General features: G+C 45.3%; 2 protein-coding genes across 5 annotated transcripts in view; one reads left to right on the top strand and one right to left on the bottom strand.

The window, feature by feature from the left end:
• The window catches only part of LOC139102597 (phytanoyl-CoA dioxygenase, peroxisomal-like), a 40,744-nt gene that overhangs the window by 10,255 nt on the left and 2,549 nt on the right, over window positions 1-27,940 (top strand). The window lies entirely within an intron of this gene.
• Window positions 154-27,940, bottom strand: LOC139102583 (alpha-1A adrenergic receptor). The gene is made up of 11 exons (XM_070656611.1): window positions 27,008-27,940; window positions 25,032-26,892; window positions 8,286-8,541; window positions 7,737-7,933; window positions 6,191-6,328; window positions 5,398-5,704; window positions 4,618-4,863; window positions 3,939-4,170; window positions 3,455-3,694; window positions 2,831-3,105; window positions 154-2,665 (listed from the first exon to the last, which is right to left on the bottom strand). Exons 3-11 carry the CDS (start codon window positions 8,379-8,381, stop codon window positions 2,390-2,392), a joined length of 2,007 nt encoding a protein of 668 aa, XP_070512712.1. The 5' UTR covers window positions 8,382-8,541; window positions 25,032-26,892; window positions 27,008-27,940; the 3' UTR covers window positions 154-2,389.

The raw sequence follows: 27,940 nt of genomic DNA, 5'->3' as shown, positions 1-27,940 counted from the left end.
GTACGAGTGCGTTTTCCAGCGAATTTCCGCCGATGCTTAAAGTTTAATCGAATCAAACTGGACTATCTTGCACTCCCGGATGAACGCACTGCAAATTTTTGATGAGCTCGTCAAGCATGGAAAAATTTTTGCGCACGATGCTGGACCCCGTGATTCTTTTTTTTTTTTTTATTCACGAAGAATGAACGATGATGGTCGTAATTGCGGATTGCTCGTTATGAAATGATACGTGCTCGACCGGTGGAGGCACGTCGCGATGCGGTAACGGAATGACCGTAAATGAAGATGCGTTGGAACACGTTTTGGAAGCGGGATCGACGAAGATAAAATCACGTCGGTCTTTATCCGAATCCTGGTCGGAACAAGATCTTAAAACTGGTTTCTCATCGCACGCGTCACGCATTATTACGAATGCGTATATTAGAAGAAGAAAAAAAAAAGAATCACTTCTTATATAAAGGTGAGCCGAATCGAATAAGACATCCAGCAAAAATTACACCTCGGCGCACTTTCCAATGATTTTTTTTATTTTTATTTGCACTAACTTTTTATACACTCAGACATCGCTTTATGTCGCAACTCTTTGTAACGTTAACATCAATACAATATTCACACCCGACAAAGTTCTTGAAATCTTGCCATCATTGACAGAAATAAATCGGGAATTGTCTGAGCTGTGCGACTCCAATTGACGATCAGCAAGTATAGCTCGGCTGTTTTGCCTTGCAGATAAGGTTCTAGTCAATTCGAGATCGAGTTTCGTAACACAACGCTTAGAAACGATAAATCTCTCATATACGACAATAAGATGTTGCCATATAATATATATATATATATATATATAATATACATAATATATATATATTTTTTTTTTAATTATTTATTTAGCAACAATATATTATATAAATTAAATAGACATCGATATAAAAAGTGATCCGTATTCACGCCGCGTTAAGCGTGCATTATTTAGTAATTCTTTATTTTACAGAGCCATCAACTTATATGATATAAAAATTATATATACATTAATGTAATCCCTACATATTATTATACGTCGATGGAATCATATATAAACATATATAAATTAAATGTACGGTTGGAATGAGTGGGTTTAACTTTTATCTATCGTAAACGAAATGCGCGAATACGGACCGACTCTTGCACGCTTCTAACAATCTCTCAATGAAACAACGATCTCTCTGTCGCGATCACGTTGTCGCGAACGTCCAGAGAGAAGTTCGAAGGTATTTTTCTGTATACATATAGTAGATTTGTACGCACACATAGGCCCGAAGCAATTTTTTTGGGATCAATTCCAACGGCTACCTATTATCTTATCATCTACTTATCATCTAATTATACTTATCGTATTATCATTTAATGTAGCTCCATGTTAGTTAATTATCGCGTCAGTCAAAATAATGGAATTCACGCCTACTATTGAATCTATCGAGAAAAACTTGACATTCATAAAAAAAAAATTAAAAAAAATAGACATGTCTTTAAAACAAAATTTTTTTTTTCTTTTAATTTTAAATAGTGTAACTCAATGAACTTTGCGTTGGGACGACATTTGTTGCTTTCATTTTTGATTCCGACGTTGTTGCCACTTACTGTCAAGAGACTTTCCCGGGTGTCTGACTTCCGATCATTCTTTTCTTCGATCTTCTGCGAGTCCCTATGACTTGCTTCGGCAAAATTAAAGATAAATTGGACCGGAACTTTTGTGGGTAACGAGTTTTCGCGAATTCACCGCTGACGCGAACTTCTCATCGATATTTGATCGGAAATGATCATTGATTAATTTCTTCGGGGCGGGTGAGCAAATTTCTCGAAATCGAGTTTGTCGACGGTATTAATCGGTGCTTCGGTTATTTTCTTTTGCGAAAGGCGGCCTCGCGTCACGTAACGTTGTAGAGTGAAAGTACAAAAATATAATTTCGGGATATGTCGATACATATATTACGTATATTCGACGTTATATCAATGTCGTGCGTAATGATTTGCAAATCCACTTTTCATATTCCAACATCTCGCGGTGAATTTGAGACACGATTGAGATCGGCCCGCGATACCGTTACGCTCTTAGACGAATTATTTGCCCGTCGTCTTCCTCTCGCGAATATCGCAAACGAATATTGTTGAAAGCAAGTTATCGGGGTAAACTTTCTATTGCAATTGGCCGGCTAATTTTATTTTCGTAAAATCACGAAAGCGCTTCAACGACAGGACGCTCGTTTGGAAACTTCCTGCGAACGCGCCCGTATCAGTGTCGGTTAAATACGCGCGGTCAAATTTCATTTCGTTCGCGATATAGACATGCACATATAGCCATGCACCCTCTGGCACCACGCGGACGTATACACGAATTATTCAGAGAAAAATACATTTAAGAAGAGGGTGTCAGAAGTGGCCTCAGCTGCGCGGTCTCTTCGCGATCTTCGGAGACTTCAGTTTCCCGGTTACTGCCCTTTGACTTTCGCCTGGGAGGTCTCATTTGCGGATTTCCCTTCGATTTCTCAAGACTATCGTCCTCATCGTTCCTTTCTGCCTTGGTTTCAATTTCTTCCACGCTGCTCCAACTGCTGTCGCTCTCGCTAAACTCTCTTTTCTTCACCCTGCCGTTCAGCCTGTCTTTCTCCCTTTCATTTTGCTCGCCAATTTCCTACGTTTGAATAATTAGTTGTTATTTAAACTGTTCATTAAGTCATTAAAATGTATCAAGGCTATTCTAATTTGTTAGAAGGCTAAAGTTTTTTTCTTTTTTTTTTTTAGAATTTTTTCCGTCTTGAAAAGATAAGATATTTAATTATATATTTGTATCGCTTACCGTAGCGAGAGATTTAAGTAACGTGGTCGTTGTTGTCGCTGTAGTTGTGTCCGTTGTATCGCTACTCTCGCTATTATTGTTCGGCCTGGTGGAGGTCGACAAAACGCTTTCGTCTAAATTTTTGCCGCGTACCTGTCGCGCACGCGATGACCAGCCGTCCGGGCTCTTCGCGTTACTCTTGGTGTACTTCGGGGTCACGCCGGTGGTCCATACGCTCGCATCGCTGCTACCCGTGCTGCTCTCGCTTCCGGTGCTGCAGTGCCGCCATCGGCGTTCTATACACGCGCGATAAACGGGAGTTCTCTCTTAAAATAAGGCCATAACCAGGCTAATCCAATTAGAAGTAACTCGGTTACTTGAACGATCTATTCATTTGCAAATCTCCGTATGAAATAGACGGCGAACATGTTTGTCGACGTGGAGCCGTACTCGTTTGATTTTTTCTTGCTTGCAAATAAGGATATTTATGCAAAATCGCTAGATGTTAACTAAATTAGAAAAAAAAAAAAATTTAATCTATCCTCGTCGACAGCGTAAATTGGAGGCGTGATAATTTTATCAAGTATACTTTAGAATTGCAAATGCGATTGAAGCAAACAGTACAAATGTTAGCATGCGACGTACTTTCGCACGGTGGTGGATTAGTATTTGAATTGAGGGGTTTTCTCAGAAGGGGGCTGCCTCCGTCTTGGCTCTCCTCGCTGTACGCGCGCGTTATGAGGATCCTCGGGCTCCTCTTCGGGGTCTCGCACATAGCTATGGAGCATCCCGCGCCCAAATCCGCCCCGATAAAGTCGCTCCGATAATGGGGACCCATCAGACTGGCGGCGCTCGCGCTCGCCCGCACCAATTTGCTCGGCTCACCTTAGCGCGCCGTGATGAAAGGGCATGACATGGTCATATCAGTGTCGAAACGTTTAAGGACCCTTACGATTCATTTCTACTAGCGTTCTCGCTTTGTTTTCATAGTGACACTCGCGTTAATTACAGGCAACCGCCGGGCTACTCGGTTGCGAACTTTAATTGTAAGACAAAACCATTTTGAAATATACTACGGAAGCGCGGATCGTATTTCGATAAAGCGATATCAACGGCGAGGATCGTATACCTGATTCAGCGGTCGGCACTCTGAGGGTATTACACGAGACGGCGGGCTGCAATCTGCCGCGCTGGAATCCCAGATTATTACTTTCAAAACTACTCCCGGTCCTGCACGAGCCGAGGGCTAATAACGCCTCGCTGAGCCTTCGCTGCAGAGGCGGGAACGGGAAGAAGGAAGTGTTCCCGCTGCCGGAAGGCCGCCTGGACCCCGCGACGCTCGGTGTCCTCGCCTGTATCTCCTAAAACGAAATTTAGAATTGCTCTCACGTCGCTGCAAACGCGCGAAGGCGTATATATACGAACGTAATGGAACATAAGCGCGATAATAACCGTAAACTGCGACAAGCGGGCGATATATTAGTACGAGGTTCGCGGGATCTATATGAGTTTCCATTGTCGCAACTAACGACGAAGCATTTATGGGCCATCAAAGGGCCGCCGCGCAACTCGAAAAGCCGCGATATATCGTTTTCGCCCTGCTCGTTTCCCAATGACGATCTGTAGATTTTCCGTGCATCACTCGCCTTTCGCGGTATCCCCGCTAAAGCGTTGACCGTCTCGTTACCGCCTCCGGTCTCGAAGCGACGTCGTCCACGAGTACGTGCCGGGCACATTGAGGTCGGCTTCTCGACGCTCGAGCGTTTATTTTTTTTTATCGCCTCTCACTTTTCTCTCGCGTTTCATACCTGCTGCAATTCCGATTTAGTCGCCTTTTTCCGCCAGTAGTTCCTCACGGATCGTTGCAGCGTTTGTGACTTCAGGCCGTATAAGAGGCCGTTGACGAGCGGCGAGCACGCGATGAGAAGCGATGCCAAAGAGACGAACTCGCGATTTGCGTGACGACAGTGCTGATTCCCGGCGCAGGCTTCCCAGAGGATAAATCCGCAATATGGAAAGTAGAGTAGGTACAGAGAGCCGACTAGCTGCATCACCTGAAAGATCGTACGCGTAATCTGAGACGAAAGCTGACGACAGCCATTCGAACGCGGCGCGTAAGTAATTAATTTTTGTAATTATCCGCGCTGACACAATTTCGTCGATATACGAAAATTCTCGCGAGTTCGAAAGCCGCCGAGATTTTCGTGTTCCCGAATGTAGAAATTAAATACACGACGGTGGCCCGTAATCGTAAGAGACGCCGCGAGGAAGTTTCGGCATAGCCAGTTACTTTGCCGATGCCTCCCAGCGTGGCGTCTATCGATTTGACTTGCTAACTCCGCGGTGGAAAATTAAATTACAGATTAGTCTTTAACTGCGGGTGCTTTTCATTAGCCTGATTAGCTTAAATTAAATGAGTCTACAAAAGCTAAGTTGGTTAAATATTCTTAAGAAGGGAATTAGTTTTAGCCGCGGCGCCGCTACGTTGAATGATCTAGCGGGGTTGCTTTAATGAAATATGATAAAAAAAAAAAAAAAAAAAGAAAAACGTCTCGCTATTTTTGAAACACAAAAACATTTGTACGAACCGTGCTGGCGGCACTGTGAAAACGCGGTGGTCCACCAGCGGAGGGCGCGGTGACGGTTGGCACGAAAAATGGATTTCGTTGATGGGTGATGGTCACTTGGGCGCTCAAGGTGACTTCGTAGATCGCGCTGGCGATGCGGTGACGGTGATACCGCGCTATACCCAGCACGCGCAAATTGCAGACCGTCACGAGGATGGCCGGCAGTCCTAGGCCCAGGATGGCGTAAACGGCACCGTAGAGGGTCGCGGCGGATCCCCAATCGTCGTTCCCGAAGTCCGGGGCGCAGCAGTTCAAGTCTTCGTTATAACTGATCGACGTAGAGATGTTGAAAGAAAAATCAGAGACGAGAGTCGGTTAATTAAAAAGGAGCGCGAATCCTCGCCGCGGTACGTGGCAGGCGTATGCCGCCGTTATTCATGTTAAATGCGCGAACGGGAGAAAAATGAAGCGGGGGTGTTCGAGATGGAACGGTTCGCTTGTATTGCTAGCAACACCCGTTTCCGTTTAAACTTAAATGACTCGCCGCCGACAAAAGCTACGCGCTGAATGAGAAAGTCTCTTGGGCGCGCGTACGCGAGAAGCTGGTGCGGAAATTGTTTTGCAAACGCGTGCCTTTATGCGACGTGAAACAGCTTCGGCGAAGAAATGGAGTAAATTGTGTCTCGTTCATTATGCGAGAAAATGCAGCAATTGCGAAGGCAATGTCGCAGAACGTGGGGAGCAAATGTCGTGAAAATGCGATGGGCCGGGTTCATCGGTGTGGTGGTTAATGGTGTAACACGTATATACAAACCTATAAGGTGGCACCAGACCCGAGAACGGTGGCAGGCAAAGGAGTAGAGCTCCCGTCCAAGAGGCAGCCAACCCGACGATCACGCGGCGCGGAGAGACCAAGGCGGTGTAGTGTAACGGTGCAGCGATCGCGTAATACCTGCATAGAGTAATTGCGAGGCATGGCTGGTGGAAATCTACGAGTTATAATTTAGACGCTGGCGCGGGGATGGCTCGTTTCACGCTCGACCGAACGTTTAAGTTTAGCGATTCCAAACGAACTTGTTAGTTCCGGCTTGTCACTTAATCGAATTGAACGATACGCGGCGGTCATGGGAGACGTCGTCGCCGTGGGCGTGAAATATTTCACGCGACGCTTCTCCGCGGCAAGGAAATTCCGGATGCTGAGCCGCGAAGTAGTGAAAAAAAAAAACGAGGTGGCTGAAATCTGTTTAAACTGCTGAATAAAATATTCCGTGGTCGATCGAGCCACAGTCGGGCTTGGCGGTGCCTTTTGCAGAGGAGACGTAGGAGAGATAAGTTTTTCCGCATTCTCGGGCGCGTCTTCCGTATTTTCTTAAAAGGTTTCCGCGCGAGAGAGAAAACTCACGGGGGATTTCGCGTACGGAAAGTGGAATACGAAATCTTGACAGAATTTTCGCAAACCATCATTCAAACGACGTTACTCGAGTATAATGTTTACGTCGAATAAATGAACAAAATTATTTCCAGTCGACGCGATTTAAGATCCGTTCGTATCTCAGAAATTGGGTGGCTCTTGACGCGAGTTTGCGGCCAAAGGGGTGAGCAACAAGTAGAAACGGAAGGACGAGGCGGTTCTTGAATGCAGACTATAATATCGAACGAGCGTATCATATTATCTGACAACTACGGCGATATTGTTTAAGTCTGCGAAATTCTTATTTGACATCCTATATCAGGTATCTCGTAGCCTTTTGTGTCAGATGAAAACCGAGGCCTCGTTCATATCACTCCGTGTCGTATATCTAGATTTTTATCGAAAGTTTTCGTAAGAGGAACTGCTTCGGTTCTCTCAAGCTCTTCGTTCCCGGTCTACTCAAGTGACAATGACGTTCTTCTTTTTATCGGAATTTTTCTTTAATATAGTAATTCACCGTGAATGCGTTGTAAAAAAAAAAAAAAAAAAAAAATACTCCACGTCACTTACATCTGAATAATAAAATATTTAGAATAATCGTCAACGCAATAAGCATCTCTCGTTAGTATTTCTTTCAATATAATTTAATCGTCATACGTCGATCAAAAAGCACGCATTTCGAATGCACGTCGCGTGAAATACGAGTGATTGATTGCGCAATGATTATAGCGGGGAAAATTTTTGCATTTACACGTCCCGGCGCATTGAGCGATCATTTATTGAAAACTCAGATGCATTGTTGTACGCTTCGTTATGAATTAAACAGGAAACTAATCTTTATTCAGAAGTCTTCGATTTGCATTCAATATGTTTTTTTTTTTTTTTTTTTTTTTTTTGCATTTGAATATCGAATGCCGGTGTCGGGTGAGACAGAGCGCGTGAGAATTACCTGTCGCAGTTTAGTCCGGTGACGGTCCACAGGGCGACCGGGTGTAACAACGTCACCAGAAATCCGTGAACGACGCACCACGCATATGCGTCCGGCCACAAACCGATTGCGAAGATCACCAAGATCACGCACACCGCCGCTTCCACGGCGCCCAGGTGGATCAGCAGCAAAGTATTCGCCGCCTGCTGTTGCTGCGTCTACGGGCATTGTGGCGTAAAGCGCCGGCTAATTCGATCTCGTCGTTATCCCGACTTTCCGCGACGCGAGGTCTCAATGCCCGACGAGATCGTGTAATTTAAACTTTTAACAAGCCACTGTAGGACAATTATGCCGGCGCGCGGCGTCCCCACAGCTTCGCCGTTTAAGATTCTGAATTATCTGAGAGGCTCGTTCTCTCCGTCTCCCAATATTTTTCCGCTTTCGAGAGCGAGGAACAAAGCTTGCGATGCATTTATAAGAAACGGCCGTCAAATGAGAGAGCGTACGATTAGGAAATACATCGAAGTAGAAAGATAAAGAGACGGTATAAAAGTTGGATCGTTACTTCACCTGTTTGCTAAGACCGAGACCGACGAGGAGAATAAACCCATTCAAGAGAAGACCCAGAGTTGACACGACAGGTACTCCAACGGCCCAAGGGCCCATTCCTCCTCTTCCTCCCTATGTGCTTTAATTTTTTTTTCCCCCTTTTTTTCCGCTTGGGATTTCTTTCTAGGCGAAGAAAAGAATCGAATTCAGGTGAATTTGTCGATTTCGTTGGGTCTTTGGATCCGCCTTTGCGATGTCATAATTCTGCCTGAAAAATCTGAAAGATTGTTCTTTAAATTGCATATTTTTAATAACATTTACAGACATAAAAAATTATTTATTCCTTAATATAATTCTAATTAGATTAAAAGTATCAGCTTTTCTTGAAAATTATTTATTAAAAAACTATGGGCTTCTTATTTTAATAAAAATAAAGGTGAAGTTAATAATTTCGAAAGTAACGTAATGTCGGAATATTAACGCGACTGAATATCTTTTTATTAATATAACTGTCGCGATAATAAATAATTCATTTATATTGCTTTCGAACATATTTGCCTGCAGCAAAGCTACTTAGTCATTATTTTACAGTTTCATTGAAAACGTAGCTCGCATATCGTAAGAAGCGATATCAAGCAAACCTCGTATTTGCAGCAAGCATATATTATAAACGATATTATCTTCAACGGTACGCTTCAGCTTACCTGTCATTAGCATTAGCATTGTAATATCATATAGATATCGACATGTAACGTTAAATTAAGATAGCCAAGGACGTCGTGGACACGCAAAAGGTCATATGCTCTCGTTGAACGACTTGTGTGCAGTTGCGGTGACGTTGATAGCAATCTTTTGGCTTTAAAAAAAAAAAAGTGGATATAGAAACTTGATTTCCACGCGCAAGGACAATTATACGGATCTTATCTGGAATTTATCGTAATGATTTTTCCACTTCGCCGTTCAACGTTGAGCAACTTCGCCGATCTTCGACTCTTGAAATTTTTTAATACCACAAAATGTATTATATGCATCCCGTGCGATCGTGCGGAAAAAAAAAATTGTATTTTATGCAACATACCCGAAGCGGAAATTTATCTACATAGCTAATTTAATTTTTGCAGTAGTTAGATCGCGCAGATTAAATATATTTCTTAACTAGAAGACTAGCTTGGTGCTTAACAAAATCTGTCTGGTATCGGTCGTCTAGTCGTTGTCCAGCGCGGACCGTGTATTTAAATAGATGTCTAAAAGTTTTTCGCCGCGTACTTGTTTACTGTTTTGTTCTGATTGTACGCAACGTTCGCTCGACTGCCGAATTCGCCGGGCAAACCCGTTCTCGCCACCCACCGCCCGCGCGTCCTCCACTTCGCGAACTTAGAACGCGAGGTCTGCCGGCCAGATGTTGACACACGCACGCACTCACACTACCGCGGCGATCGGCGGGCCCGGCGACCAGCAGTCTGGGCAGTCGAGCACGTGTTAGGTAGGTCAGGACGCAGCAGAATACTAGCACGCGACGAAAAACGTTTAGATAAATTTTGCTGGACAGCCGCGAGATGAACCACGAATTGGCCAGCTAATTATTAGGTAACGGTGAAAATTAATTTTCACTCGGGATAATAGCGCGCCTTTCGGAACTGAAATACGGGGGAATTTGCGGTGAAAGTAGGATCGGCGTTTAATGACGGGGAGAATCGACGGAAAACTTTCCGTCGCATATTGTTTTGCGAATCGCAGCAACAAGCAGCTGCTGGGTGGCGTAATTTAATTTCGACAGTGTCGCGGCAGTTCCATTATCGACCATTAGCGTATCTCTCAGCTGATGACTATGTCGATATGATTTGCGAGATGCGGGAGCTCCAATTGCACGCGGAGCCCGCCTTCGTCTCGCGGCGAAGGGAAGAGCCCGACCTCGATTGCTCGTTGTTGAATTTTACAGCGTCGATTATTAATAGTTGCTAGCCTACAATTTAAATTCGGGACCCGAATGATAAAGCGCCGTGGTACAAATCGGTGAAAATGTCCCGGCATCGCCGGACGAAATTGAATTAAATTTTCTTATTCCTTCTGACAATAATAATTAAATAATAATTCATGTATCGTCGACTCAGTAAAATATAAATCTCTCGCAGCGATATTGCTACGCATACTTGACGGAAAAATTAAAATAGCAGTTGACATTTATAAATCTCAAGCTGCCGCTGAACCGATATCGTTCGCTTTATCCCGAAATAGTTATGCAGTAAATTTGTCGGTTACTGCATAACTAGCTGCAACAGAATGCAAGTAATCCCATTAAAATCCGAAATTCCGATAAAATCTCGTCTTCATAAACCGCCGTCCTTTCGTATACAACGCAAATCGATCCTGCAAATATGGGCGAGCGGAGAATTTCATTCAGAATTCCACCACGCGATCCCACATACGTGATTGCACGTGTTACATAGGTATTTACACGATTTTATCGAATATCCGCTATCGGTTGTATTTCCGGTACATCATTACATTACGTTCTCGCGTGAGTATCAAACGCTTCGGGATAAAAATAATAAATCTGAAGTAGGCGTTTTAATAAGAAATTGAAATAATAATCTTATTCGAAAAATGCGATAGTGAGAAGAACATTTCTCGCTTCCGACGGCTTCTTAATAGATTATACAAGTCAAGAAGACGAGGTTATATTGGATTCTTATCTTTAGAAAGTTCTATATCGATTTTTTAATAAATTACTAAGCTGAGATTGCAGATCTTACATCTTCGCCAGAAGTTCGCTTCAATTTTTTAAAATCCGCGTTCCACGCTTCTTTTTTTCCTCCCTCTCCTCCGGCGTTTTTATTTATCATTAATTTTAATTTGGATGATGTCTAAAGGGTTAAAGTGTCGTCTTAAAAGAAAATCTATTATCGTAAGGCAAACGGATAAATCTTTGTTTCGTATCGTTTTAAGGCTCGTGCCATTTTTCACTGAGATATATCTGTCGCGAGATATAGTTAAGCCATAAATAGCTATAAAGATGCTAATTTGGAAATGCCATTAAAGAGTGAAATGCTATTAATAAGCGTGCGCGTGTCGCGCAGCGTGCGTCCCCGAGTTTTCTAAACTAGTGATCGAGTTTTAATTTGTCGGTCAGCTTGACGCGGAACGATCCGGAAGTTTCTCCCGTTTGATGATTAATGGGCGTGGATGAGCGAGGGAGGTAATCCGCGAGGGTGAGGCATTCGCGACGGAATAATAAATTCCCGTGAATGCATAATCGCGTGTTGCTTAGTGATCGATTGTGGTCCCCGCAACTTTATTACTCAAGTGCGGCTCTTCCCCTGCAGGTCTCGGGCTGCCTATAACGCGATCCATCGGCCCGGTCGTCCGTTCGCGACGGTTCGTACGACGGTGCTTTGCGACAGGGGGACTATTCTTATTCAGGAATAACGAACCCATCACGGCAGATAATCGCGTTTCACAGAAAATTTCTAAAGGCTCGCGTTTGAATAGGGCGCATTTCGAAAAAGGACGTTTCTTTTTATGACACGGCTGGATATCGCGAGGCAATCGATATCGACCCTCCTCCACTCATTCCTTTTGTCCGCTTTTCGCCCGGCTCCCCTGTAAAACCACCTGTACTGCTCCCGGTATCACGCGAGCCGCGGGTACACGTGCATCGACGTTACCGTTCGACCTTCCTCCTATTCTTTTTTTCGTGCCCTACTGACCGCGAATTTTGTACGAGAATCTCCCATAATTCATGCGCACGCGACGCTACCGTAGGTTCGCCACATCGCCATTAATCCCGACTCCCTCCCCCTGTCGTTTCGTGATAAATTAACCTGTCAGTTGTACTTATGCAGCGGGGTTGATAGTAACAATTTTACTTTTATTTGCATCCCCCATCGCGAGCAATTAAGATTTTTTTTTTTCTGATTTCGCTCTCCGTACGATGAGCCCGGAACGGGTAAACTTTTTTTCAGAAATCTTTAAAATCGATTTATCGGCCAGGCCGTATTAATTTGATTGGTAAAGTCGGTTTTACAGAACCGGTGGTTTCAGGTAACTTGTTGCGCTGGCGGTTCGCGCAAACGAGACCAGACTCCCGCGGGACCGTTTCTTGTGAAGATCCGAACTGTGGTGCCTTCGGTGAGCTATCACTTATCGCTGGGTACTTGTTGCATGATACACTTTGCACGTCGCGTCGACTGAACCAGTTCGGAGGATCCTACGTCGATCGATAACTCTTAAAGCACTCGCGCATCTCGGAATTTCCCGTGGCTCGTTTTTCCCCGTTTAAGACTCGGGGACGCAGAGAGAACGCGTAACGATCTAGCTTGCCTTTTAAAATAACGTATATAATAAACAGATTTACGACGCCCTTCCCGTCGATCTGGCGATATAATACGTGACGCGTATCGCGACGTAAATTATTTAATTTATCGGGCGATCCTCGGCGGACTTGGCGTTACGGCGGTTTCGTGATATCCAAACGCAATCACCGTTACCGAGACTTAATGATTCTTCGATAACGAGGGTGGACGTGTGGATTACCGAGCGTGTCCCAATTTAGTTGACAACCATTCGGTTCGATACACGTCCCCTGCGGTAAAAGATGGTAAACCGCAACGCGAATGTGACACATGGCAGCCCAGACGAAGCCTCGCAATATATTTCATATCCTTTCATAAGGTCCGTTATGTCCGTGAATCTGCGTTTTAACCCCCCCGTCGTTGAAAGCGGGGAAACGTGCGGATTTCCGCTGTACGAGCAAAATTCTTCGGAGGAAAAACTGACCGTTTTTTAAACTCGCGATACGTCAGGTTCGCCGCTGATTCAACGGCGACGATAACGGAAACTTATGTCGGTTTATCATTATTAGAATGAATGTCGGCTAAACTTATTAGAGGGAAACGAGTTTCGTTAACTATATGGCTTATTTTAAAACGACGTTGTTCGCGGAATCGTTTTTTTTCTGCGAGGCATACGTTGGTCATTGAGCTAACAAAATTTCATGGGGGACGAAAAATGGTTTTTATAAAAAGAAACTGATACTTGTATATTAAAAAAATATTTTTTTTATCAGATAAAAAATTCCGAGGTGTCTCCGGTAAACTTATTTTAACTTTGTTTCGTTGCTACGGTACAGCGCCGCGTAATATTTCTGTTTCGTATTAAGCTGCATCTGCGTATCTGGCGGCAACTGTTGCTTCTCATTTAATTTTGACCGAAGTGGCCATATCTCCCTGTATCCGCCGGCGGTAACTGTTCGCGAGAGTGAAGCGCGGGCAATTTACTCGGCAAGGGTATATTGGCACGACTTGAAAAGAAACGGTGACCCCCTTTGCTCGCGTAACTTTTTTTTTTCTTTCTTTCTCTCTCTCTCTTTTTTTTTTTTTTTTTTATTATACGGTTAAGGCCGCCGGATTTTTCCTCTTGTCCCTCACGTGATCCGCGACTTCACTCCATCGTCGTCTCTCCGCGCTCGAGAGTAATTGTTCGTAACAAATATTTATAGACGGTGTTCTTTATATTAACGTATCATGCGATTTGAACTGCATGGAAATCCTTTAGAACGCGAAAGCGAAAATAAATCCTGATAATGGCCGTAGTTAGAAAATACGAGGGCGGCAGAAGAGGAGGAAAATAAAGAATGATATATCCGTCCGTGACTGCCCGGTATTATCCGACTGCAAATAGGCGTTCACCGTTTGTCAATCGATCTCTTATGTATCCACGCCTGTTTGTGCCTCTTTCTTTTTCTTTACTTTTCTTTTTTTATTCGAGAAGTGCTCTTCCTTCCGACCTTTGTGGCAAACTATTACCCCGATGAAGTGGAGCACTTTGTTGCGCAATTGTGCGCGTTGTCTTCACTTTTGCTCCGTTTTTTCCTCGAGAAGTGTGGCAACGAAAAGATGAAGATTTAGATACTGGAAAGCGGACGTAAACGCGCGAAGTAAACCGTAGTGGACGCGCATATTATTCATCATAAATCTCCGTCGATTCGACCTGATGAACCGGATATATATATCTATATATACATATATAAACTGACGTTCGTTAAACGAAACTGACATCTGACGCGGCTTAATATTTCACCTTCTTACGCGACAGCGCCACGAAGTAATTCGCATTAGAGAATCCGGGCGTAAATTACGTTATATTATTAATTCACGACAAGGACCGAAATAATCCCGCGAGGCTTCGCCGGGGTTCTTCGTTCGATCTACGCAATGATTATTTTAGCGAAGTGGCCTCTTTATTTTCGTTCCCGGAATAGCGGATCGGGAAACGACCGGGTCGAGAACGATAACGGCAGCACGTGAAATCCGGGGTAAATATCTCGTGGGCACGGTACCCCCGTTTGCGGAGTCGCTGGTACGGTCTATCACATACTACGCCTTCGCCAATTCAAGTTTGTCACGGAACAAGTGTTCGTTAAAAGAGAGAAAAAAATGATATAGAGCGAAAGAGAGAGAGAGAAATGAGACAAGCCTGCCGCCGATCATAGGCGATCTCTTATCCCTTTGTACTACGAGATAAATTGAAGAGTGGATCGCCGCTGCCTCCAATTTTGACATATATCTTGGCTGAGAGTGACATTATAATATATTGCGCGCCAGTTAGCGACAGCTGACTTCGTTAATGGATTTTAATTAATATCGTTTGCCGAGCAGCTGCGCGCCTGGACTTCCCTCTTGTCTGCGCCTAATTACAAGAGGCTCTACATTGGCCCCACGGGTGTTCCGTAAATAATAAAACGAGTCCTTGGAAATGTTCGATCGCCAACTGACCTTCAAAAGTACGTGGAATTATTCAGGAAGCAGGGTACAAATAAATCCCCCCATAAATACGACATGGCGGTTCGATCGTTCGTTGGCCGCTTCTCATCTTTTATGGACGCGATATATCGGAAGGAATCGATAGGGAGAGAGCAGCAAGAGGAACAACCTGTGCGGAAAAGGAATTTTTTTTTTTAGATTAAACCGATGGAAACTTTGAAGACGGCGATCGTACCTTCTTCTTCTTTTTTTTTTTTTTTTCTTTGCGAGAGGGTGGAATTTTTCCCGTTTCTTTTTTCGCTTTATGTTACCCAAAGGAATTGTAATTTTAATCTCGAGATTGCCGAAGATCGGGATTGCGGCTGTCCGACATTTATGTTCGAAATAATTTCATGGCAGTTTCATGCGCGCGAAGCACGAGCGATATGTAAAACGGAGCATGCGCTCGTCTTTGAAAGAAGGTCACGCACTTTGTGTAACCTTGAAAGAGAGAAAGAAAGAAAGGAAGAAAGAGAGAGAGAGAGAAACTGTCCGACTTCCCTCAGCCGAGGGTTTTCAAGTGCGATCGATCGGCCCTTGAAAGTAACACGGCGCTAAGTGATATATCGCTGGGGGAAAATGAAAAGGGGGCATTCCAGGAAACGCCGGAGATCAGCCGATCAATCGGGGAGGAAAGTGTCAGATTTGTGTGTGGAAAATTTGGTTAAAATTTGATCGCGCCATCGCCGTAGGTTGCCGGGCAATTGAAAAGATCGAAGGGCTTTGAATTCCAAATAGAAATCTCCGGAATCGCCCGCCGGAAATGGCGATGGGAAATCGCCTCCGCTTCCGACGGAGTTAAGTAGTTTCTGAAATCACCTTAGAGCCCGGCTGAATAGACGGGGAGGGCATGGGGTGGGTCCTCGTAAAAATAGACGCCCTTGCCGGAAGGGCAACGGGAGCGAAAAGGGTTGCGAAGGCCCAGAGTGGGCTTTTATTTGCGACAGGGGCGTCTGTCTAATCGGCACACATCATCGTCGGCTTCGAGGTTCGCACGTGATTTGCAAGCGTACGGTACTCCAGATAGTGCCGATAACGCAAACGGCCGTAATGATCCGTTTGACTAACCGACGAAGGATCCTCGAGTCATGTGAGAGTCGTTACGCGCTCGTAACAGCTCCGCGCTTTGCCACATCGGGGGAGATTACTTTAAAATTATGCAAATTCCGTCCGGAGTTTGATAAGAGATAAAGAGATTACGAGCGGAGCAGGTGGAATTCTCGAGCCGGAGCCGCCGTTTGCGGTTATATCACTACGTATTATGAGGTCTTACGTATCAAATTTCGTGCGCGATGCCTCATTAAGCTTGCATTTGGGCGAGATTATAATTTTAAAGGGCCTGTTTAAGCCCGCGCCGCGTCGAGGGTCTTAAAAACTGTATTGTTACGGAGACCAGCTCTATACTTATCTTCCCGGTGATGGACGATCGCGAAATATCGCGAACGGTAATACTGTTCGATAAGGTTCCGCCCACACGTGGTCGCGTTTTTGCCATTAACGAAGAATTTCAGGAACGTTAATTAAACGATCGTAAATACCAAATAATCTGAAACTACTGACCGAGCAGCTTCAATTATTACGCACAGGGGATGCTTATCTCGAACTATTGATATCCGACGTGAAACACATCCTCCTATTTGTTACGTAAATTTAAATTGACTTGTTATTTTCGCGCTGTCGAACGGCGCGATGCTTAAAGTTCCCGTTTCGGTTAACGAAAGATATTGTTACGTGCCATAAATTCCAAAGCTCGCCGATACGTCTAATATTCGCTCGCATAACCCACGTCTTGTTAGAAATGATTGCGACCTAGAAAATTTCCTGATCCAGCGCAAGTCCGTAAAGCGCGTGGAAGATAATAAGTTCGACGGTTTCTCCGGCTTCGAGTTTTCTTTTGTATTATTCGCGAGTCGCGTCCGCATTCGTTCGCTCGTAAAAATTGGCGGTTACTTTTAAGAGCGCTCGTGGCACAGTTCGCGAATAACGATATATACGATACTCGGCATTTCATTGTCTTCGTACACGCGTTATTGGCACAACGTTCTCGATCTGCCTCCCGTCTTCTCGCTAATCGCTCGAACTCTTCAAAATGCTAATGCAGGCGCACCTTCGTGCCGCGCCGAGTTTACGAAGTCCAATTAACTGCCGCGAGATAAAGCGAGAGCTTTAACCCTAATCGGCCGCGATCTTAATTTTAGCGACACTTAACAAGTCGCTGAATGCGGTTCGGCCGCGATAAGAAGTTAATTCGACGAGTCAGATTCCGCGACGGCGATATGGAAATTTTGTCATTATTACGGAGCCGAAAGCGGATAGGTATTGAGCCGTGAGACATCGGGATATTGAAATATCTCTTTGTCTGGGAGACGAGGCTGTCGATAATCGATTTCTACCGTCGTGATTTCACCGGCACGATGCGCGTTAACATGCTTTAATTGGCAGCTGTAGCTTGCGGATTCTGCATTTTACGCGCGATTGGACGAACGGTGGTGATTCGTCTTCGATCTCGGGACGTTGTACGCCGCGCGTTAATTAATACGTTGCCCCGCGATGTAATTTGTCACTAACTGTCGTATTCTTTAAGCTATTAAATACCGGCGAGATTTTTAGCGAGTGCGAGGCATGCCCCCGCGGTCTTATCCGTCTGGTTCTATCCCTCGGGCGTGATAATGAGAAAATCGAATGAAGATCCAGCAGCGAGACGGGGGTAACCCCGGCGACAAATTACACGGTGGTCTCGCACCCGGTTTCACAGCCTCGCTCACCCTCGGCCTTCCGTCATCCCTTCGAGCGCGTTCTTTTTATCGGCTGGATCGATCTGAAAATGACGGATCGATCGACCCCTTAACGAGAGTACGACGGAGACGGACGGACGATCGGCCGGTCGTGAACGTAATCCTCTCCCTTTTGCCCGAAGAAGGGGGAAAAAGCTCGTCTTTGCGTGTCTATTTTAACAAGTTCCACGTCGATGGAACGTTCGCAGTTTCGTATCGGTGCGAATAAACGTCGCGATATATCCCACCGCACGTGCGGACTCACCCAGGGAGAAGCGGCGCTGCGCGCCGCTTGATTCCGTCGAGTACGCTCAAAGTTATAAATTCGCCGATCTGATTTACGCCGGCGGTCTCGAATTCGCGAATTACTAATCGCTGCGAAATGTTCTCGGGTCTGAAAATGTTTTCGCGCACGAAACGCAACGCAGAGCGAATTAAGACGTGTTTAACGCGTATTTAACGGGCACGTCTTTAAAACGGAGATGCTCGGGACATGTATACACAAATACGAGACGAGGCCGGAATGCAATTCGGAAAGGATTAATTCTACGCTCAGAATAAATCGAGATACCGCAAAAATTTAATAAAAAAAAATTTCTATTTTTTTTTTATTTTTTCTTTTTTTTTTCTTTTTTTCTTTTCTTCTTTTAAGTAAAGCTGTATTTTCGAGGAAAGGGATTTCACGGTTTATTTGTGTATCATATGTACCGCTGAAAGAAATGTCATTAAAATTTCCTGCAATATGTCAGAAACAGTTACCAGGAAGATGGATGGTCGTTCGAAGTATTTCCTCGAGACGACTAGTCCACGGGTACTCCACGGGGAGCAGCGCGAAATGAAAGGAGGGGTGGAGGAAAGAATTGTCATCCCCGAGATTCAGCCGCAGAGGGTTCCGTCTCGCAGTCGGGTTTTTATCACGCTCTCTGCATGAAAACTGTTTCGCGTCCACCCACTGGTGGCCATAACGCTGTCTGACATTTTGCGATGCTATGCAATAATAGCGAACGCTCCTAGCCTGATATCGGGGTGAATCACGCCGCAGTACTCGAACAATCGAGGGGAATAGAAATGTGGCTATTAAAACGAATGAGATAAAGAGGGATGCGAGGGAATAACGCACGAGTTTTCCTCACCGCTGGCACGGGTCCCCGCCGTATCATCGAACGTGAACCTTTACTCGCGTTTGAAAGATAACGCGATGGTTTAAAATATACGGAATTTCAAAAACAATATCACTTGCGCTTCCATAATTTTACATTCTTAAAACTCCGCGGTATTTTTCTGCGGACAGTTGCGCGGAAGATTGCGCGAAAAATAAAAGAGAAAATTAAAAGATCGAACGTTCACTAGGATAGAAATGATTTTCTAAGATCGTTGCGTTAGCGCGGTCGCCTTTTTTTTTTTCTTTTTGTTACGCATGTTGCATATTTCGATTATTTCTGCCGTGACTATGAGACATATATTTTTCGACGGATAATCGTAAGGGCCTTCGGTTCACGTTCAGCGGCGACGCGCGACGCTCGCCGCGTGGAAATCAGGTGTTTCGTTGAATAATAAAAAAATAGAAAAATCACCACGTGTGGTGATCTACGGGCATCCTAAGGTATATTCGGGTTGCTACGGATATTGGATCAATAATGCATATTTCGCTCCACGTGAATGCGGTCTTCGTGCTTGCGGGCTACGGAGGAATATCGCAATTACAAAGTAGGTACTAGGTGTGTAATATGCTCCGCATATCCAGTTCCATCTCGAGTTTCGTATTACGGTGAAAACTCGTTTGCACAGGTGCCCACCACGGATTCCCGCCTCCCGGATGCCCGCGAGGGATTAGAGGGACCTTTCCGTATCTCTAATTCTTAGTTCCCACCTATGTGCGACAACGTGTGACGTGCGTAGTCTAATTTCCACGCGACTTTACGACGATATTACGAACAGCATGTTTTTTTTTTCTTTTTCTCTTTTTAATTGTTTAGGGAGGATTATGATGGCGCGGTCATAGGCAGGTAAATTAAATTGAATTAAACTCGTTAAAGTTCGGTAAACACAGCTCTGTCTTTTCTCCACGTTAAAATTTCATTTGGAACCGGCTAAAACAGACAAACGGTTTCTCATGGCGGGCGGTCTTTATATAGACTTAGCAATGGCAATTTAACGTCGAGCAACCAATTCACTGACCACACAACGTGCGTCGGAATCGACGTACGAAATGTACGGACCTGTGTCCTTAGTGAAATTTAATCGACGATCGTATCTCCCTCGATTTTACTTTGTAATTTCTCGACGTGGTGCCGCTGAGACCGAGATTGAAGCACCGCCGCGCAAATTTGTTTCGAAGAATTCCCCGCATCGATCTTTTTCCGCGCGAAATTTGTCTCGAATAACAGACGGTTGTTTATGCAAGAGAGGGATTTCCCAGTGATTCACGAGTCCTTATTCTCGAGAAGTCCTCCGCGCCCTTTCTCCCTTTCGTTCCTTCCCCTTGCAATTGTCTCTCCTTAAATGACGAAACATCGGGTTTGCACAACCTGTGCGACGGTATTGATCCGAAATACCGAATTGAAGCCGAACGGGACGACTGACATATCGATTCTACAGCACGTCCTACTTTCGTAAAGTCAGCCGTGAAGGATACGTCGTCTACGCGCTCTTTTCGATCGGGCTTTCACGTTTTGTCCTGAGCGGCCCGCGCACAATGGGCAGCGCTCCGGTATCCAATTTGTCGCGAAAAGACGGAAAATTCCGCGTGCAAAGCAATTTAAACGAGCGGAAGGAATCCCGCAGAAACAGCCGGGCGATACGTGACTCCGGAAAACACCTCGTGTGCATCGACCACGATAACCTTGGCACGCTTCCTCCAAGGTGCATCGACGTATCGCCGCGATTTCTTCGCGGCACGCGTCGACCCGATAACGGAGCGGCGCGAGATTTCCTCGGCAAGTTTTCTTCGTTGGTTTCGTTAACGCGTTCCGCCGACGAATATCAAAGGCGCGTAAGTGGCGATAATTAAAATACGCGATGGCACTTTCGCCCCTTCATTCGCGATGTTCTCAAATGTCTCTCGAATATAATACGCGAGTAATTGACTGCGACGCGTGGAAAAGGGAGACGTCGAAACGTAATTCACGGCGAAATCGAGGGCGCGCTTCGTTTCGCCCGTGACGCTAACTTGTCTTAAAATAACGTGTTCCGCGATGTTGCGACTGAAGGTTCGTTATGACAAGCACATCTCGATTGGATCATTGCGGCTTGGATCGCGAAGTGAAACTTTCGGCGGATAAATTCGTCTTTGAAGCGAGGGGGACCGCGAGCCGGCGTCGACGGCCCGGGTTATTTGTCGAGCCGCGCGCGAGTGTTTGTGTAACAAACTTCTCACATGTGCTCCGCGAGAAACGCCGCGGAGGAAAACTGCTTCTCGATGAACGCCGGTCATCCGAGAAAAATACAACGAGAGGCCTTGGCCCAGGGAGGCCGAGGCCCGACGGTGCCTTGACACGCAATCTTTCCCCGCCGTTAATATTTCAATCACTCCTAAGTGTATTACGCGACAGATAAGATCTTATCCGCACGTTTAATATCTCGATAGGGCAATTATAATATTATTCCGTGTCTCAGAAATAGTAGGAGAATGTCACGGGGACCGCATATCCATTTGCCAACTAATATTGATTAAAACCGCACCTCCCCTTTTCCGCCCTCGCGTCTGCTCGCGGCTGCAGGAGTTATTGCCACAACTGGCCGTCTTGCACACCTTGGGGATCGCGGCGGCGCGTCTGCAACTCTTCTTTAATACACTAACCGCGAGGGGCTGGTAGGAAAACAAATTCGTAGGTGTTAAATTCGGAGCCGGGCGGCTGGCTCGCGGCGCAGGCCGTAAAAACCGGCAGGGCGCGTGAGGATTACGGCGGCGGCGGGCGGATGCGTATCCTCCGAATAACTCGAAGGGTATTACGCCGCAATAAATGTCTCACGGGTCTCGAACGCATTTAAGCGTGCTTAGCGCGACGTAAAGTTTTATTCGCGGTATTTTCCCTCTAGCCGACGATTGCGACGATCAAAGGCGAAATTTATATCGGTTAAGATACTTCGAGCGGAACGGGGTAGCGCGGCAGAAAGTCAACACAAAGCAGCTCCGTCGCTAACAACTTTTGCCGTCGCGATGCGCTCGCGATAGCGCCGCGGATTCTGTTTCGCTGGGAGTAACGCGTCTTTACGTACATAAATATGAAAGGAAAAACTGTGACGGCGCGTTACCGTCAAGGAAAGGAATATCGCAAGACCCCGCGCGCCACTTCGCCCATCCGCCCGCGAAACGCAAGTAAGGGGGGGGGGGGACAATCGACGGCGACGCTCGCTGAAAGCGCGGAAAACTGCGAGCGGAAGAGGTCTGCCCTTTGGTAGACTCCAACAACAAATGGATATTGCGCGAACGTCTCCTCGGGCGACCATTTACAAACGAGCCAGCGCCAGGTACAAAATATCGCGTCGTAAAATGAAATACAAAGAGAAACGAAAGGGGAGAGGAAGAGGAAGGGAGAGACGTGGAATCACATTTTTGCATACAAATCGAAATTTTTTTTGTTTAACCGGGAAGCGATAAAAAATAAAAAAAAGAAAAAGAAAAAAACAAAACAAAACAAAGGGAAAGAAAATAAAAAGGAGCAGGAACAAAAACGAAAGACGAGGAAGCCGCGTGGTCTTAATGGCTCGCAGCGAGCAATCATTTCCGGTCGCCGATAGAATCGAAGAAGGGGAGAAACATTCCGTCTGGGTAACGCGAGATTTTTCTTAGGGGCCTTGGCACAACGGCGCGTCCGAGTGGGCAAACCGGGCATCGTTCCTTTATCAAACCGAGGGTGCCTGCGAGTCTGGCCAAGTCTGGGACGATTCTGCACCCCGGGACCAAGTGGCGTCGTATGCTTTACTTTGTCTATACGAACCCTCCCGCCGTCCTCACAATTACCTCGCGTTGGGCTTTCCGTGCGCGCGGCATCGTCTTCCGAGGCTAAATTAAATCCCCTTGCATTTCAGAGCGTTCGCGCTACTACAAGTCGCGAGGTGGAGAACGCATTCCTTCCCTCGAAATTTAATCGTTCGGCGAACGTAGTTAATGTGTAACTGCACCGGGTAGCTTCTCCGCATCTAATTGCAACTACGATTGTAATTCCGATCCTCGGCATACAATACTTATCCCCTAACTCCCCTCTCGCGATCCTGACGCGCGTGCTCCGGCTTTCTTCCGCCGCTGCATCCGTCGCTCGGCGGGATTATCATTAACGTCTCGCGGTGAATATAAGACGTTTCGTATTACCCGCACGATATCTTCTTGCCATCAAATATAATTGTTACCAAGGCTACCTAACGAGGCGTCGCTAATCAGGCACGGTAATTTAATGGGCCGTAATTTCGACTCCGCTTGCCGATGAACCGGCAAAATATGCGGCGGAAAATACATATTCTCATCGAAATCCGAGTTTCGCGCGTTGCATTTCGTAATATGTCAAAGAGGGAGGCTAACGAGGTCCCGAAGTAATTAAGACGGCGCGACGCCGGCGAAGTAAAAATAGGAAAGTGTTTGAAATAACAACGCGAAAGCCAAGCGCATTTCGAAAGAATGCCCGAGCCCTCGGCTCGGAAAATCCGCGTTTATGCCACTTCGCCGGCAGTCGCGTCGATGCGTAATAATGTTGCGTTAGCTGCGTCACGTACTCTGCTGTTTGATGAGAAGTGCTCGGAGAGAATCGGGGAGAACCGAAATACGATTTAAATTGCGAATATTTCATTGATGAAAATAAGTGTCGGGATATTATTGCCTGAGCTGTGGCCACGCGAAGATAAATCTGCGTCAGTCGATGAATGGAAAACGCGCGCTTCGAAGTTAATGAGAAACGCAGCCGCTCGTTGCCTTAGCATACTGCGTAAACGTAGCCCGGCATGCAAAACCGAACGAGATCAGCCGAGAATAGCGCGCGGAGGGGACCCCGTAATTATATCATCGCAATTAATCCTCGTGCAATTATCGCGGCATTAATCCACCCGTATATATTCGTCGTGAGAGTAGTCGCGAATGCGAAACGGAACGCGTCCATACGATCCGACGTTTAATCTCCATTTACGAGATTTACGCTCAAAATCGGATGGGCTGTCGCGTGATTAGCAACGAGATTAGAATTTTTACACGTCGAGTCAAAGAGAGAGGAAGCACTTGCGCGACCGGAAGTTCTGTGGTACCGCGACGTGTGGCCAGTTACGGAAATGTCACACGTAAAAAAAAAAAAGAAAAAAATAGAGAGAGAGAGAAGAAGAGACGAGTTCTTTATAGTTCCCCGCGTGAAAGGTCGATTTCAACTGCGCTCGCGGAAGGTTATAGACCTTCCCGCTTCATTATTAACGCGATGTATATCGATTTTGTCTGCCTGCCTCCGTAAACTCGTTTCTATTCTCGCAGATACGCGCCGCGGATCGTTTCCTCCCCCGTCCGTGGACGTCCGCAGTGATTTGAGAGATTAATTGCCACGTCGCGGTCTAGCGAGCGACGTCGAACGGCGGGAGATCCTCGTTCCTCTTAAAGAGACTTCGCCGACGATTGGTGAAGTCGAAAAGAACCGCGAGAAAAGCGACCACGCATCGTCGGCTCGAGATTGCTGAACTGCATAATAAATTTTTATCGCGAGCCGGAGCGAGGCACTTTCCGCCGGTGGCCTCCGTTAAATACATTTCGCGCTATTGTCGAGGAGAAATTTATTGTTTGCGTGTGTTAATCTGTGCGCGACACGCTGTAGGCTTTCGATAAAAATACGTCCTCGAGCGTGGAGGTAGTTTCGTGACGCGTTAATACACGTTCGTTTCTCAGTCACGTCGCTGAATAAGATTTTTACGAAATAAACCACCGAGCTGATAGACATGAATTAGAAAGAGCATGCGTGGGTCTCCCTGCTTTATGGGATAATTATTTATTTATGGGGTTTTCTTTTTGCGGCCTGAGATTAAATATAAGAATATTTCTAATTAAACTTTGAAAATTACGATGGTAATATTTTTTGGGGAATGGATAATATTGGTGCTTATTTAAATGCAGAATGGTTGACATCGCCTGATTCTTCTTGTTAATTTCTGTTTACAATAGCGTAACAGCGCGTGCGAAAAATTTATTTGGGATAGGCAAGAATCTTAAAATTGTTCTCTGAACTCACCCGATGACGTACCCATCCCCAAACCGTGTCGAGGGGTGGAAATCAACTGATTTCCATGTTTATCCCTAGCGCCAGCGAGCGATCGAGGAGGATCTGCATGGAAAGTAGCGACTCGCCGGATCTCTTCGATGGGAATTTAATGACGTAAACCCCGCAGAATCCGGCTCGAAATCGGTTGCGATCACGTCGCAGGGTGCTCCGATGTTTGTTCGAACTAACGGAATAGTCGAGGCGGACGGTATTAGCCGGGCTTTTCGCGAAAGCACTCTCGAATCCGCGCGCGTAAACGAAACGACGACGAGCAAGGGTCGTCGCCGTTTGGCCGGGAAGACCGACCACCCCGATGTATATCCTTCTCTTTGATGCCACGTGCTAAAGTCGACGGGCGAAGAGAGCAAGGGAGAGAGGAAACGGCGAGTGCGACCACGTCGGCGCGTCGCGACGCCTCCATCGACGCGCGCAATCGGCGCTTCCGGGGTGCCGTGCAGAAATCGCAATCCCCGCGCTCGCAATCGTCAGATTTCTCGTCTCGCATTTTTCTCCTTTCGAAATAAAAATAATAGGCACGATCGCAAACTCGAGAATCTGTGAAGAATTCAAATCTCGTCGCGGAACGTCGACGTTTCTGTTACATTCTCCGCACTCGCTTCTTACGTCGACGTCGTCGTCGTTTTGATACGAAAGATTTGTCCAGTTGAACATTTCGTTATTGAACGACATTATGAATTTATATAGCGAAGGGATTCTTTATGTGTGTAGATATTAACCGATAGATTAATATTTTTTTTTTTTTTTTTTTTTGGCCAGCGTTCACTTGTATGTGATTATTTGCGTCGCGACAATTCCCATTATCGGCGTACGACTGGCGCAAACCGATAATTACTCGTCTCGCCATCGGTCTCAAATAGGGTGTAAAGGGTTAATCCAGTAGTTATTGGATTACTGCTTTCGTATCAACACGCATCCGGGAGTGTCGAGAGGCAATCGACAGCGCGTAATCTGTTTCGACAGGTATAAGTACGCGGATCGAGAGCGCAAAACCGACACGACGTGGAATCTGACAATATCAGAGGTATTTCACTTCCGATCGCAACGTTCTCTCCGTCGTCCTTTTGCATAAATTCTATTTGAAAGTATCAGAATTAATTCTATCCAACCTTGTCCTATTTAAAGGTATATCATCTCGCGCCTTTAGCGCAATATTTTCGATGGAATACCAATATTTATTACTTTTTCTTTTCTATTTCTTTAAAAATAACGTACGAGACAGCGTATGTATAATTAAAAAAAAAAAAATAATAATAAATTAATGAGTTGCGCTTCAGTAAATATTAATGCAGCGAATTCGATTGATCTTTTGATCGATTGTTATTTTATCTCGATTGGAGCAGAACGTAACTAAAGGCTCCGCTGTTAGGTAAATGGACAGTTCAGCATAAACTGATTCCTATGATTCCTCTACATATTTATGAATTATAACGGAATGCTTGCTAAAACTACGCTACAATTACTCAGAAAACACGATAAATATTCATAAAGTGAAAATTGCAAGAGAGACCAGGATAAAACGATCCCCTTTCGCGTTATATTCGTTTAAACAATATGAAAATCCTGGGGGATATACGTGAAACACGTCGGAACAAGTTTGAATGACCTCGTAAATATGTAGTCCTTGTCCCGCGAATCGATAATCATCGATGATGGTACAGATCAAAACGGTATTGTCGACGTATTTTTTTTTTTATATACTAGAAGAGATTATGCGCGAGGTATTTTTTAAGAGATCCCACCCGATTGCAAATTTCAAAAAAAAAAATGATGCGACTTACCAATCAGCGGAGTTATAGATCTCTGCCGGTGACTGTAACATAAAGAAAAATATTAATGTAGACATGTATATTAGTTAAAAAAATTAATAAAAAAAAAGTTAAGGTTTTTATTATAATAAATATTTTATTAAAAAAATTTATTCTCACCTAAAAGTTGCTCCGCCGATGTATGATGCCCCCCGGGCCTGCTCCTCCTCTCAGTTCGGACGTCGTGACGAGTCCTCCTTCCGCGCACTAGAAACTCGCGAACGCGACCGTGATTTTACATTCCCGAAAATTATTGATCACTTGCGCGCGTTATTTTTCGACGCCTGAAAAAGAAAATCCTGAAAACAAGTTACTGGCTTACCCAATCTGCATACAGCGGAGTTGTAAAATTCTGCCGGTGGCTGTAACATAAAAAAGATAATATTAATGTAGGCGTGCCAGTAAATTAATAAGATTAATAAAAAAAAAAGGTAGAAATTTTTTTTTTTAATAAAGATTTAATTTAAAAAATTCATGCTTACCTATAAGTTGCTCCGCCGATGCCTGATGCCTCCTGGGCCTGCTCATCCTCTCAGATGGGACGTGTCGAGTCATCCTTCCGCGCACTAGAAACTCGCGAACGCACTCTCGTAAAAAAATTAATCGTAATAAAACGTCCGAAAACTAGCGGCACTCCCGAAACGACCGACGAACCGGCTGCGGTTCGTATTATTAATGTAATCGGCGTTCGGCACTTTTTATCACTGCACCACAGCGGAGTTTCTCTTGATCTGTAACAGATAAATGACAAAATTATATAGTAGATTCAGAATATATTGTAATTCGGAATGTAATTTGGAAAGAAAGCTAATACTACTTACCCTTGGGTTGCTCCGCTGGGGCAGGATACCCTTCCTGGGCCTCCTCCTCCTTTCAGACCTCCTGTCAGGGTGACTAGCATCCTCTCAGATTCGTCCTCGCCCTGATTCCTGCGAACAAAAAGCCCAGATAATTAGTTAAATCTTCGCTAGTCTACGCAACACGCGTGAGGATGTTACTTACTTTAAGGAAAGGAGACGTAATAGCACGTGTTCTCCTCACACGGAGAATCAC

The sequence above is a fragment of the Cardiocondyla obscurior genome, linkage group LG05 (assembly GCF_019399895.1).
Source record: "Cardiocondyla obscurior isolate alpha-2009 linkage group LG05, Cobs3.1, whole genome shotgun sequence".
Taxonomy (NCBI): Eukaryota; Metazoa; Arthropoda; class Insecta; order Hymenoptera; family Formicidae; genus Cardiocondyla; species Cardiocondyla obscurior.
The sequence above is the reverse complement of the archived record's forward strand: the minus strand, read 5'-3'. Positions and strand labels throughout refer to the sequence as shown.